The 12,660-nt window shown below is 43.7% G+C and overlaps 2 protein-coding genes across 4 annotated transcripts in view; one reads left to right on the plus strand and one right to left on the minus strand.

Moving 5' to 3' along the window:
* WWP2 (WW domain containing E3 ubiquitin protein ligase 2) overlaps window positions 1-154 on the minus strand; it is a 134,182-nt gene extending 134,028 nt beyond the window's left edge. For 2 of the 3 annotated variants that reach the window (XM_012660496.1, XM_012660499.1), the window contains exon 1: window positions 47-154. The gene's annotated coding sequence lies outside the window, so the exon portion shown is untranslated. The remainder of the gene's footprint in view (window positions 1-46) is intronic. The other variant, XM_012660498.1, reaches the window with a different exon arrangement.
* Window positions 155-6,391: 6,237 nt separating this feature from the next.
* The window catches only part of NOB1 (NIN1/RPN12 binding protein 1 homolog (S. cerevisiae)), an 11,393-nt gene continuing 5,124 nt past the window's right edge, over window positions 6,392-12,660 (plus strand). The window contains exons 1-7 of the mRNA XM_012660501.1: window positions 6,392-6,512; window positions 6,595-6,727; window positions 9,240-9,370; window positions 11,173-11,244; window positions 11,448-11,576; window positions 11,668-11,856; window positions 12,459-12,556. Of these exons, the coding sequence (XP_012515955.1) occupies window positions 6,450-6,512; window positions 6,595-6,727; window positions 9,240-9,370; window positions 11,173-11,244; window positions 11,448-11,576; window positions 11,668-11,856; window positions 12,459-12,556 (815 nt within the window). The 5' untranslated portion in view covers window positions 6,392-6,449. The remainder of the gene's footprint in view (window positions 6,513-6,594; window positions 6,728-9,239; window positions 9,371-11,172; window positions 11,245-11,447; window positions 11,577-11,667; window positions 11,857-12,458; window positions 12,557-12,660) is intronic.

Raw genomic sequence — 12,660 nt, forward strand, 5'->3', positions numbered from 1 at the left:
CGCGCCGCCCGCCCGCCGCCGCGCCCCCCGCGCTCGCGCCCGCTACCTGCCGTGGCCACAGAAGCGGCGCCCAACTCCTCTCCCACTTCCGCCTTCCACCGCCCGCACTCGGGCCGGGTCACGTGACCGCGCGTGGTCACCTGACCCGGAAGAGGCTGGCCGGGCTCACAGGTGCGGACAACCTATGCCTGGCCTGAGAACCTTCGGTTTGGAGGAGGCCCTCTTATCACTTGTGTGTTTGGAAGTGGGAGGGTTTTCTGCTCGCCGGATGGTCCCCGAGCAATTATGTAAATTGAGGGCTCACGGAGTGCCGGACGCTTCATTTACTCTGCTGATCAACCCTATGCAGGTGGAGACAATTACTAGCCCCATTTTACAGGTGAAAGGAGACCTTCAATCAATTAAGTCAACAAACATTTATTGAGTTCCTTAAGTAGGGTTGCCAGATAAAATACAGGACACCCAGTTAAATTTGAATGTCAGATAAACAACAGTGGAACATGTATGTCCCAAATACTGCAAAGGACATATTTATACTTAAAAAGCATTTGTTGATTATCTGAAAATCAAGTTGAATTGAGCGTCGGGTATTTTTATTTACTGGCAACCCTACGCCTATGCTGTGCCAGGCACTGTTCTAGGATCTAGAAACACAAAAATCCTGGCCTTTGTGGAATATCTGTTCCTGTGACATAAAGCAAAATTAGAAAATCTTCAAAACCCCTGCCCCAGGTCCACAAAAATGCCCCACCACACCAAACCAACCCCTATTCCCTTAATCTACAGAGTACATAGAACTTTATGAATTAAAAAACATTTTTTTAAGAGATGGGTCTATGTTGCCCAGGCTGAACTCCAACTCTGGGCCTCAAGCGATCCTCTCGCCTGAGCCCACCTAAGTAGGTGGGACTACAGGTGCTTGGCACCATGCCCAGCCAGAAATATTTTAAATCAACATTCTTGACTTATATTCTGGACCCTCAGCTTTGACAAGCTGAATGTGAACGAAGGCTGAATTTAATCACCATTGATTAAAATTAATACTCATCATCTAATTAGCCTTAAGGACTGTGTACTAATTATTCTGTTATTTTGGGGGTCTTCGAGTTTGGACGAATTCTATCATGTATACAAATTAAATTGGTTGAACACTTAGTCTCTACTATTTCTATTCCTATTTCAAATCCAGGAGATCGACTTTTAATCCAGGAGCCCTCTTTTAATATGTTAAACCCTATATTCATCCCATCCATAAATCTGTACTTTTCTAGTTTCACTGATGGGAGTTTTACCAATTCTATTCTAGAGGAATTTAGGGAAGAGTTCCTTGATTTGGGGGCATTAGAGTAAGTCTTCACTAAAGGGGAGAGGGGACCAGGCAAAGAGCATGCACTGTGCTTCAAAGGAACAAAAGCTAATGTAGTGACTGGGATCTACAAGGCCCTACGTGATGCCTCCCAGACCTCCCCTTTATTTCTCTCATCTCATCTCCAACTACTCTTTCCCTTATCACCCTGCTTCAGCCACTCTGGCCTCAGGGCCTTTGCACTTGTTTGTCCCTCTGCCTGGAAAGCTTTTTCCCCAGATAGTCAGATATCTCTTTCAGATGTTTGCTCAACTCTCTCTCTCAGTGAAGCCTTTCATGATCACCCCATTTAAAATTATAACTCATCGCTTCCTTCCCCTCCCACCAGCCTACTTCCTGCTTTATTTTTTTTACTGTATTTCCTCCAGACTTATCACAATCTGACTTTTGTAAGAATATATGAATATATGTATGTTTCCCACTACAAGAATTATGAAGACAGTAACTATATCCCATCTTCTACAACAATGCCTTGTCCATAGGAGACCTCAATTTGTTAAATAGATTTTTTTTTTTTGAGACAGAGTCTTAATCTGTCTCTGGGAGTAGAGTGCAGTGGTATTATCTTAGTTTATGGCAACCTCTGCCTTCTGGGCTCCAGCGATCCTCCTGGCCTCAGCCTCTCCAGTAGCTGGGACTACAGGCGCACACCACCACACATGGCTAATTTTTCTATTTTTTGTAGAGATGGGGGTCTCACTCTTGCTCAAGCTGGTCTTGAACTCTTGGCCTCAATTCCACCTCAGCCTCCCAAAGTGCTAGGATTACAGGTGTGAGCCACCACACCTGGCCTAAATAGATTTTATTAACGTTATTGAGCACCAAACTCATTGCTATGGATCCTATAATATAGGAGATTTTTTTAAAGGACACAAAGTCTAAAATATGTCATCATCGTAAATGTCCCCAGAAAAATTTAAAAGAAAATTGATATGTTTACATAGGGAAAAAGACCCCTAAAACAGTCCCAGACATCCAACCTATTTAAAGTAGTTCACTCAATTAATTACATTGCAAGGCAGAAATAATAACTGTTCATTGCATGACAGAACTGAAATTTCTTACGTGTAGTGAGAAAGAAGAGTTTAAATCCATCCTTGGGGTGGGGTGGAGGGATCTGACTTGGATAATCAGGGACCAGATTACACACGAGGGAACAATTGACCTGTTGGTTAGAGATCAAGTGCACAAAACCTGGCTGGCAGAATTTTCAGGCAGAAGAAAAAACAAGGGTGAAGACAGACAAGAAAGCCCAGGACATCTCCAGGAAAGTCCAGAGGAATTCTAGGGACACCTACTGATTTCCAATAGTGTTTCCTCTGCAATGAGTCTTTCTCTCCCCTAGTCCACTGTTGAAGAAGCACATCCTTTCACAGACTCTACCTTTTCTGGTCCTGCAAGTGAACTTAGATCTTCACCGGCACAGAAACAAGATCTTTCTCTTTCATGGAAGGCCGCACACGTAAAACGTGACATTGTCTCCAAGTGAGTTATGTATTGAGTCCTTCTATATGTGTTCAAAAGCGTTCGTTTGTTATTGTAAACTTTTAAAAGCCACCATAATTTTGTGATGGTGTGTTAAAATTTCTTCCACCTTTTTTAAAAAAAACCAGGAGCTTCAAAAAATTATCTCAGGAGGTGAGTTCACCTCTGAAAGACTCTGTCCCCAGATGTCCTGTCCTACCCAACAGGCACTACCCCCAATTCCCTGAACACTTTTTGGACTTTCACATCTCAGTATGTTTGCCCTGGTGATCCTCCAAGATCCAACTCTGAATTCATAAACTCTGTAGGTCTAGGACACGACACAAAATATCATTTTGTTCGTAGCTGTGATATCAGCGAATCCGTGGTGATATAAATTAGCTTTCCACATATGTTCGTTGAATAAATGGGGGTCCATCTACGGCTTTCAAGGGTTTGGAAACTTACATGGAAACAGAAAAAGGATTAAAATACTATCTAAAATACTACAAAAAGTACAGTGTCACGAAATCTTTGGTTTAAGTATTTATAGAGTTTACTAGAAAATAAATAGCTCAGAGTCCCATCTTTCTCCTCCTAATTATTCCCCTAAATCAATGGTCCTCAAAGTGTGGCCCCCGGGTCAGCAGCATAAGCATCGCTTAGAACGCATTAGAAATGCAAATTCTCGGGCCCCCGTCCAGACCTACTGAATCAGAAACTGAGGATGAGGTCCAGTCACTTGTTTTCCCAAGCTCTGCAGGTGATTCTGACACACGCTCAAGTTTGACAATCGCTGCCTTGGATCATCATTCTTCATTCTAGGGTTTACAGAGTGATCCCTACCAACTTTATTATGGAGTCTTCCATAATAAACCTCCTTTATGGAGTACAGTTCCCACATTGTCCCTCCCCTTTTAGTTCAACATGGGCGATCAATTGGAGAAGTAAAAATTAGAGACAGGAATAGCAGTATTTGTAACTTTGGGTCTGCAGGCTAAGTGAAAAGAAAAAAAAAGGAATAGCAGTATTGAAGGAATTACATTTTCTGGGCAACAGATATAAACTTGATTAGAATAATGGGAAAGGATGTGGAAGGAATCCAAACATCCCAAACATTCCAGAGTGGCATTTACAAACTTTACTGAGAGGAGTGAGGGTGGAGATGGGGATGACTCAGAGATCCCTACCCTGAATGCTTTTGTTGGTAACATCTTTAATAAAAATGGGAACTCAAACAAGTGAAGAAACTTTGAGGGGGGGCAGATAATTATCTCAGTTTTAATCTTCCTCTTGAGTGAAGATGCCAGAACTTTTCCAGATGGATGTTCCCATAAAAGGTGGCCTGAGGAATAAGACAGGGATTGGACATATAGATTTGGGGTGTGTTCTCTCAATGTGATCATTGAAGGCTCGAGGATAGACAGTATTTCTGGAGGAGAGAACTTAGATAAACAAAGGGGCGAAGACAGTTCGGTGGAAGGCATGTGTTTGCAAGGCAAGAGGACGAAAGGGTGAGAAGCCATTAGAGAGACAGGGGAGACCAGGATGGTGAATAATCACCGAAGTCAGGCAAGGAGAGGCAGTCGAGAAAGAGGAGTTGGTCAGCGATATCAAACCCTGCAGAGAAACTGAGAAAGCTCAGAAATAAGAACCCAAAAATTCTTAGCTCTCTGGGAGGCCGAGGTGGGCGGATTGTTTGAGCTCAGGAGTTCGAGACCAGCCTGAGCAAGAGCGAGACCCCGTCTCTACTAAAATTAGAAAGAAATTAATTGGACAACTAAAAATATATAGAAAAAATTAGCCGGGCATGGTGGCGCATGCCTGTAGTCCCAGCTACTCGGGAGGCTGAGGCAGGAGGATCGCTTGAGCCCAGGAGTTTGAGGTTGCTGTGAGCTAGGATGACGCCACGGCACTCTAGCCGGGGCAACACGGTGAGACTCTGTCTCAAAAAAAAAAAAACCCAAAAATTGATATGATAAACTAGAAACTGAGAAATAGCCTCCAACCATGCTCTGTTAGGGAGGTAGCACAGGCAGGATCTAGAGGTCGAAGAGACTGAATGGTGACAAAGGATGAGACAGAAGATATTTGGGGAAGGAAAAGGAATTTGGGTAACTGCTGAAGGAGACCCTCGGGGCGCTGAAGGATTTTTGAGGGCGGACAGATAAATTGCAATGGAGGAATAAATTGGAGCAAAGACCTGATAAAGGAAGTTTGGATGAAGATGGATGATTGAAGACTCAAGTCAACATTTAGCCAAAATTCACCAGCATGTAATAGGCCAGATCTCATAATTATGGAATCTCAGATTTGAAAGGAAATTTAGAAGTCATTTAATACCCCTTCCCTTGGATTCAGCAAGAAATTATTTGCTAACAATTAATGTGCCTTTCTTAGGTAGGTAAGGTGAGGATATTAAGACAAATAAGCCTGTAATCCCAGCACTTTGGGAGGCCCAGGCAGGAGCATCACTTGAGGCCAGCAGTTTGAGACAGCTTGGAAAACATAGCAACACCCCGCCTCTACAAAAAATTAAATTAAAAAAAAAATTATCTGTGTTTGCAGTCCCAGCTACTTGGCAGGGTGTGGTAGGAGGATCACTTGAGGCTGCAGTGAGCTATGATGATACCACTGCACTGCAGTTTCTGGGCAACAGAGCAAAGCCCATCTCTTTTTTTTTTTTTTTTGAGACAGAATCTCACTCTATTGCAGGGCTAGAGTGCCGGGGCATCAGCCTAGCTCACAGCAACCTCAAACTCCTGGGCTCAAGGGATCCTCCTGCCTCAGCCTCCCAAGTAGCTGGGACTACAGACGCACACCACCACGCCTGCCAGGCTAATTTTTTTTTTTTCTGTTTTTAGTTGACAGGATAATTTTTTTCTATTTTTAGACAGGGTCTGGCTCTTGCTCAGGCTGGTCTCAATTCCTGAGCTCAAGCGATCCTCCAGCCTCGGCCTCCCAGAGTGCTAGGATCACAGGTGTGAGACACCGCGCCCAGCCAAAACCCATCTCTTTAAAAGAAAAGAACAAAACAAAACAAAACAACAACAAAAAAGACATAAATCCTGGTCCCAAGTGAAGGTTATCCTAGGAGTGATTAAAAAAAAAAAGTGAAGTGGAGGTACATAAGCAGCGGTCGGTATAACATAATGGATGAAAACGGGGCTCCGAGTCAGTGTCTTGGGGTGTTGCTTGTTAACAAGACCTACCCGCCATGTCAGCTGGGCCTATGTAGCTATATCCCTTGCTTATAAAATAGTACCTACCTCATAGGGTTGTTATGACAGTTAAATTAGGTTATCTGTATTGACTAACTTCTAATCATGCAGACATATTCAGGTTGTACATTTAAAAGTAAAAACGGTGCTAAAGTGTAGAGGCTGAAGCCGAGTTCCTCAGGTGTCCCCCTAGGTTTGACGCCGCCTACACCTCCCTGCAGGGCTGGCGGCATCGCTGCGCATGCGCGCGGGCAGCCTTGAGCTGGGAGAGCCAGCGCGGCCGCCAGGAGACGCCTCTAAGTAATGGCTGTTCTCCCTGGTTCCCAGAGGCCTGGATTGAGACGTAGGGGCGGGCGCAAGTTCGGTGCGCATGCGCGCTGCCTACTCGTCCAGCCAAGATGGCGCCCGTGGAGCACATTGTGGCGGACGCTGGGGCTTTCTTGCGGGACGCGGCTTTACAGGTACTGGGAGATTTAGCCCAGAGGAACCTGGTCTGGGTTGGGGTGGAATCGGGCGGGTGTGAGCTGGCCTGTTTCTCCGCAGGACATTGGGAAGAACATCTACACCATCCGGGAGGTGGTCAGCGAGATTCGGGATAAAGCCACGCGCAGGCGACTCGCGGTCCTGCCCTACGAGCTGAGGTTCAAGGAGCCCTCCCCAGAATACGTGCGGCTGGGTGAGTTCCGGCGTTGATGGGAAACTGGGGCCCGGGGTGCATATGGGACTCGCTCGAGTCTGGCTGCTTTAACAGAGCATTTGATTCAGAGACAGCACTTTATAGGAGATCGTGGTGGGAGAGAGGCCTCCTGATTCTGGAGGCAGCCAGGCCTTGCCAGTAACTAGCTAAATGCCCTCGGGTTCATCACTGCAAAATGGGAATGATAATACCTACCTCTGGGTTTGCTGTGATCATTAATTGAGGAGTATGTCACTCAACGTTGTTTAGCACTTTGTAAGCACACGGTAAATTTTTTCTGATTTAAAATAGAAGAACCCAGGTCTCTGAACAGTTTCGTCCATTTCACTACATTAAGGTGATGACTGTTTTGGATACGGAGGTCAGCCTCAACTTAAAAAAGGGATGCTTTTAGGTCTTGCATTCAACTTGGAAGAAAACTAAACAATTATCTCTTGACTTAGGAATCAGGAGTCAGCGTTGTTCTCTTGTTAGGAATCAAGGTGATGATACCCAGGAAAGGCCCGCAGTGATTTGAAGTGATTTAGAGGTTAGAGGCTGATAGATGTTATGTACTCTGTGACTTCTATGGCTTTCTCCACCAACTTACTGGTTGTGTGATCTTTGCCAAGTTACTAAATCTTTCTAAGGAAATACTAATAGTACTTCATAGGGTTTGGTAGAAGATGAAATGAATTAGCGTGTAAAGCTTTCAGTACAGTGCCTCATACGCAGTAAGTGCACAAAAAATTGTGGCTGCTGCTAACTCATGTCCATTTTTTAGGAAACGTGAGCAGTGTCCTTACTGTTCCTTGTGCCAATGTAACAGAAAACATCTTTCTGTTAATGTGGGAAATTTTAAGTTTTTATTGTCCATGTCTCAGGAGAATAACAATAGTGACAGCTGGTATTTACTATATATTAAACATAGTGGGGGCCGGGCGCGGTGGCTCACACCTGTAATCCTAGCACTCTGGGAGGCCGAGGCAGGCGGGTTGTTTGAGCTCAGGAGTTCAAGACCAGCCTGAGCAACAGCGAGACCCCGTCTCTACTAAAAATAGAAAGAAATGATCTGGACAACTAAAAATATATAGAAAAAATTAGCCGGGCATGGTGGCGCATGCCTGTAGTCCCAGCTGCTTGGGAGGCTAAGGCAGTAGGATCGCTTGAGCCCAGGAGTTTGAGGTTGCTGTGAGCTAGGCTGACGCCATGGCACTCACTCTAGCCAGGGCAACGGAGTGAAACTCTGTCTCAAAAAAAAAAACATAGTGGGGTTTTTTTTTTTGTTGGTTCTTTTGTTTGTTTTGAGACAGGGTCTTGCTCTGTTGCCCAGGCTAGAGTGCAGTGTTGTAATACCTCACTGCAACCCCAAACACCTGGGCTCAAGCAATCCTCCCACCTCAGCCTCCCAAGTAGCTGGGACTATAGGTATGCACCACCACACCAGGCTAATTTTTCTATTTTTTTGTAGAGATAGGGTCTTACTGTGTTGAACAGGCTGTTCTCGAACTCTTGGCCTCAAGCAGTCCTCCTGCCTCAGCCTCCCAAAGTGCTGGGTTTATAGGCATGAGCCACCGCACAAGGCTGATTTTTTTTTTTTAATTGTTCATTACTTGTTAAAAACATCTCAATGTTTTTATTTCTTCACAGACTACAATTACAGGCCCAGCATCCCTGATCCAAAAATTCTAAATCCGAAATTCTCCAAAATCCGAAACTCTTTAAGTGCAGACATGATGCCACAAGTTTCCACATCTCAATTTTGTGCATTAAAATTATTGTATAAAATTACCTTCAGAACAACTCCTCAGCCAGGCACAGTGGCACATGCCTGTAGTTCCACCTACTTGAGAGGCTGAGGCAGGAGGATCTCCTGAGCCTAGGAGTTCAAGTCCAGCCTGGGCAACATAGTAAGACCTGGTCTCTTTTTTAAAAGGATGTAAAATTACCTTTAGGCTATATCTATATATAAACCATAAATGAATTTTGCATCTAGACCTGGGTCCCATCCCCAAGATATCTCATTATACATATGCAAATAGTCCAAAATCTAAAAATACCTGAAATCTGAAATATTTGTGGTCCCAAGCATTTTGGACATGGCATACTCAACCTGTTGAATTAACTTTCTATTCCATTTTGGAATCTGATCATCCATCCCGTTAATCTACATTGTTATGCTTAAAATCAAAGAATTTTAGAGCTGGAAGAGACTAGAGCTTCTATTCTAACGTAATACCAAAGCTTAAATAAGGAACTCTCATCATCATGCTAACTTTGAATGACTTTCTGTTAACTTTGTTCTGCTTCCTCTGCTCTTACTGATGTGAATCATTGTGGTGGAGAACACAAATTTCTCAACTATTAGTAGAAAAAAAGATCAGAAAATGGATGAAAAAGGTTTTTCATGGGATGTTGATCCTTTCTAAATTCTTTGATAATTTTTATTGGGTTTATCCAAGGTCATGTAGCTTTTTGCCTCTAACTGAGACTGGAAATCTTTTGTTTACAGTGACTGAATTTTCAAAGAAAACTGGAGACTATCCCAGTCTCTCTGCCACAGATATCCAAGTGTTGGCACTCACCTACCAGTTGGAAGCAGAGTTTGTTGGGGTGTCTCACCTAAAACAAGAACCAGAAAAGGTAAATTAAGAGGGTTGGTTTTTTCAAACCTTACGGAAACTATCCACTGTACAAAAGCAGAGGGGATAGTGTGATGAGCCCAGTAATCCCCATCATTCCACTTCCACAGTTATCATGGGGCTGGTCTGTTTTTATCTATACTGACCCACTGCTCCAGTAAAGACTCTTTAAAAAAATAACCTCAAAGCCATTATTACACCTACACAAAATTAACAGTAATCTATGATATCATCCAATAGCCAATCAGTGTTCACAATTCCCAGTTATTTTATAAATTTTATTAAGAGTTTGTTTGGGGCCGGGCGCGGTGGCTCACGCCTGTAATCCTAGCTCTCTGGGAGGCCGAAGCTGGCGGATCATTTGAGCTCAGGAGTTCGAAACCAGCCTGAGCAAGAGCGAGACCCCGTCTCTACTAAAAATACAAAGAAATTAATCGGACAACTAAAAATATATAGAAAAAATTAGCCGGGCATGGTGGCGCATGCCTGTAGTCCCAGCTGCTTGGGAGGCTGAGGCAGGAGGATCGCTTGAGCCCAGGAGTTGGAGGTTGCTGTGAGCTAGGATGATGCCACGGCACCCTAGCCCGGGCAACACAGTGAGACTCTGTCTCAAAAAAAAAAAAAAGAGTTTGTTTGGGTCAGAATGCAAATAAGGTTCATCCATTAGAATTAGCAGATGTGTCTCTGTGGGTTTTTGGGAAGGGTTGTTCAAATTTGAAAAATGCAAAAAAAATAAAAATCTATATATATTTATTTAGAGACAGGGTCTCACTCTGTTACCTGGCTAGAGTGGAGTGGCATCATCATAGCTCTCTGCAACCTCAAACTCCTCCTGGCTTCAAGCCATCCTCTTGCCTCAGACTCAAAGTGCTGGGATTACAGGCGTGAGCCACCACGCCCAGCCTGTATTCTTTTTTTATAATAGAATTCCTTCTGAAAGTAAAAAAAAAACGGAACACTAAGTGCTTGTAATTTTTTTCAACCCTTGCTACCTTCAAAACTCTGGGTTCCTATTGTGCTTTTAGGGACTTAGCCAACGTGGCTAGGCTGAAGAGACTGATGGATTTGTGCCTGGGTCCCATTAGCTGTTTCTAAGCCAGAGGATTTTGGAAGCCAAATAATTAACCTAATAATAATTCATTTCAAATAGTGTTAACAAAGAAATACTTGATCTCCTTTGCCTATAGTTTTGTCATCAAAACTATGGTGGGCTCACATTCTTGTACCACTCGGAACTACCCTCACTTTTTTCCAACCAGGTTTAGAGTCCTCTAATCCAAAAAGTATAAAATCCTAAGATGCAGACTTTTGCGTGTTGTCAGAATAGTAAACGGAATAATTTTATATAAACTTTGACTCTGTGACCGTCTGAACCTAGGGTACCTGGAAGTTGGTTTTCCGTTTGGCACCCATTAGCCCATTTCTAAAAACTGCCCTTTCCTGCAGCCTTTTTGGCAAGAGTTAGTTTGTATCAAAAGCTTTAAAACAGTATATCCTTAGACCCAGCAGTTCCACTCAGGCATTTATCCTAATGATATAACCAAAAATACTTCCAGGTTTTACAGATAATAACGTTCATGACAGCTTTAAGTATAATGGCAAAAAACAAATACCTGAAGTGTATTTAGTAGCATTGGGATGACTGAATTTATATTTTTTTATATATATTTTCCAATTTTTCTGAACATTGCATATCTTTGATTTCAGAAATCAGGGCAAAATGTTTTTTGTTTTTTAAATTACCCTTCCATGCTGAATTTTCAAACTGTATTTCCTTGCTCAGGGCTGTCACTTTTTTTTAAGGTTAAAGTGACCTCATCGATTCAGCACCCAGAAACTCCTCTGCACATTTCTGGTTTCCATCTGCCCTCCAAGGTAATTCCTTAGACAAGCCGGGCTCTTCGTGCTCTTTTCTGCTACATGTCACGTCTCTCCAAGTTATGTGTTTACAGTCAACCAAATTTACCTGGACGAATATCATAGTTTGTTCTGCCCTGTCTTGTCTGACTTCTGTGTCACATGTGATTTCATTTGTAACCCTCTCAGTTTCAGATTTTTATTATTTCTTTTAATCTCAGCCTAAACCCCCAAAAGACACGGTAGAAAAAGGACACCCAGCCAGTGAGCCTGAGGACCTAGAATTCAGTTCCTTCATGTTCTGGAGAAACCCGCTGCCTAGTATCGATCGTGAACTACAGGAGCTGCTGGTAAGGCACTAACTTCTGATCTGATGGTAACACCGTAGCTTCTCCCCACCACTCGTGGGCCGGGTATTTGTGAATTCTGTTGATGTTTCAGATTGACAGAGGTGAGGAGGAGGAAGAGGAAGAAAATGGGCTGGAAGAGAGAAAAGGCGAAGATAGTGATGACGATGGGGGTGGGTGGATAACCCCCAGCAACATCAAGCAGATCCAGCAGGAGCTGGAGCAGTGCGACGTCCCGAAGGACGTGCGGGTCGGCTGTGTGACTACAGACTTTGCCATGCAGGTGGGTGCGGCAGGCAGGGGCTGGTCATGGGCTTTATGTCACACACGCCATCAGCATGGTCCTCCAGAGGTTTGGGATGTGTGCAGAGCTGCTGTTGTGTGATGCTTCTTTCCTGGCTGTAGAAACTATTCTCTTTGGTAATTTTCAGTTTTGCTTGGAGGCTAGACAATCATATGATACGGTAACAAGATTTATATGGTATATTAAGTGTTTAATGTTTATTATTCATGATCTGTTGATACTTTTCTGTCAGTGTATGTAACGTTCTGTGCTCAGTTAAGTACTTGGAGAAGTTAGGGTTTCCAGCCCAGAAATGAATATATTCACCCCTGAACCCCTGACAAATAAATGTTTCTGTCAAGAGAGATTGCTAATGACAGGTCTCGTGAAATGATGGGCACAGGCCCTAGGACTGGGGATTAGAAAGAAACCTGGGTCCTTGTCCTCACGGACACGTCTTGAGAGGCATCCCAAGGTGACTTTCCTTAGCAAAAGCCAAGGATTGTGGGCCAAAGCGAGGTTTGTGATGTTCTCTTAACTGTGATTACAGAAATTAACATTAAAAGAAGACTTAGTTCGGTTCTTTAACTTGTTGGTTGTAGAATGTTCTGCTGCAGATAGGGCTGCATGTGCTGGCGGTGAATGGCATGCTGATCCGCGAGGCCCGGAGCTACATCTTGCGCTGCCACGGCTGTTTCAGGTACATTGCTGATAATCTGCACCTGGTACCCCTCTTGAACACGCTCTTCCTCTCCTTTCTGCAGACTTTTTTTTTTTTTTTTTTTTTTTTTGAGACAGAGTCTC

Source organism: Propithecus coquereli, unplaced genomic scaffold, assembly GCF_000956105.1.
Source record: "Propithecus coquereli isolate 6110/MARCELLA unplaced genomic scaffold, Pcoq_1.0 Scaffold67, whole genome shotgun sequence".
In the NCBI taxonomy this organism is placed as follows: Eukaryota; Metazoa; Chordata; class Mammalia; order Primates; family Indriidae; genus Propithecus; species Propithecus coquereli.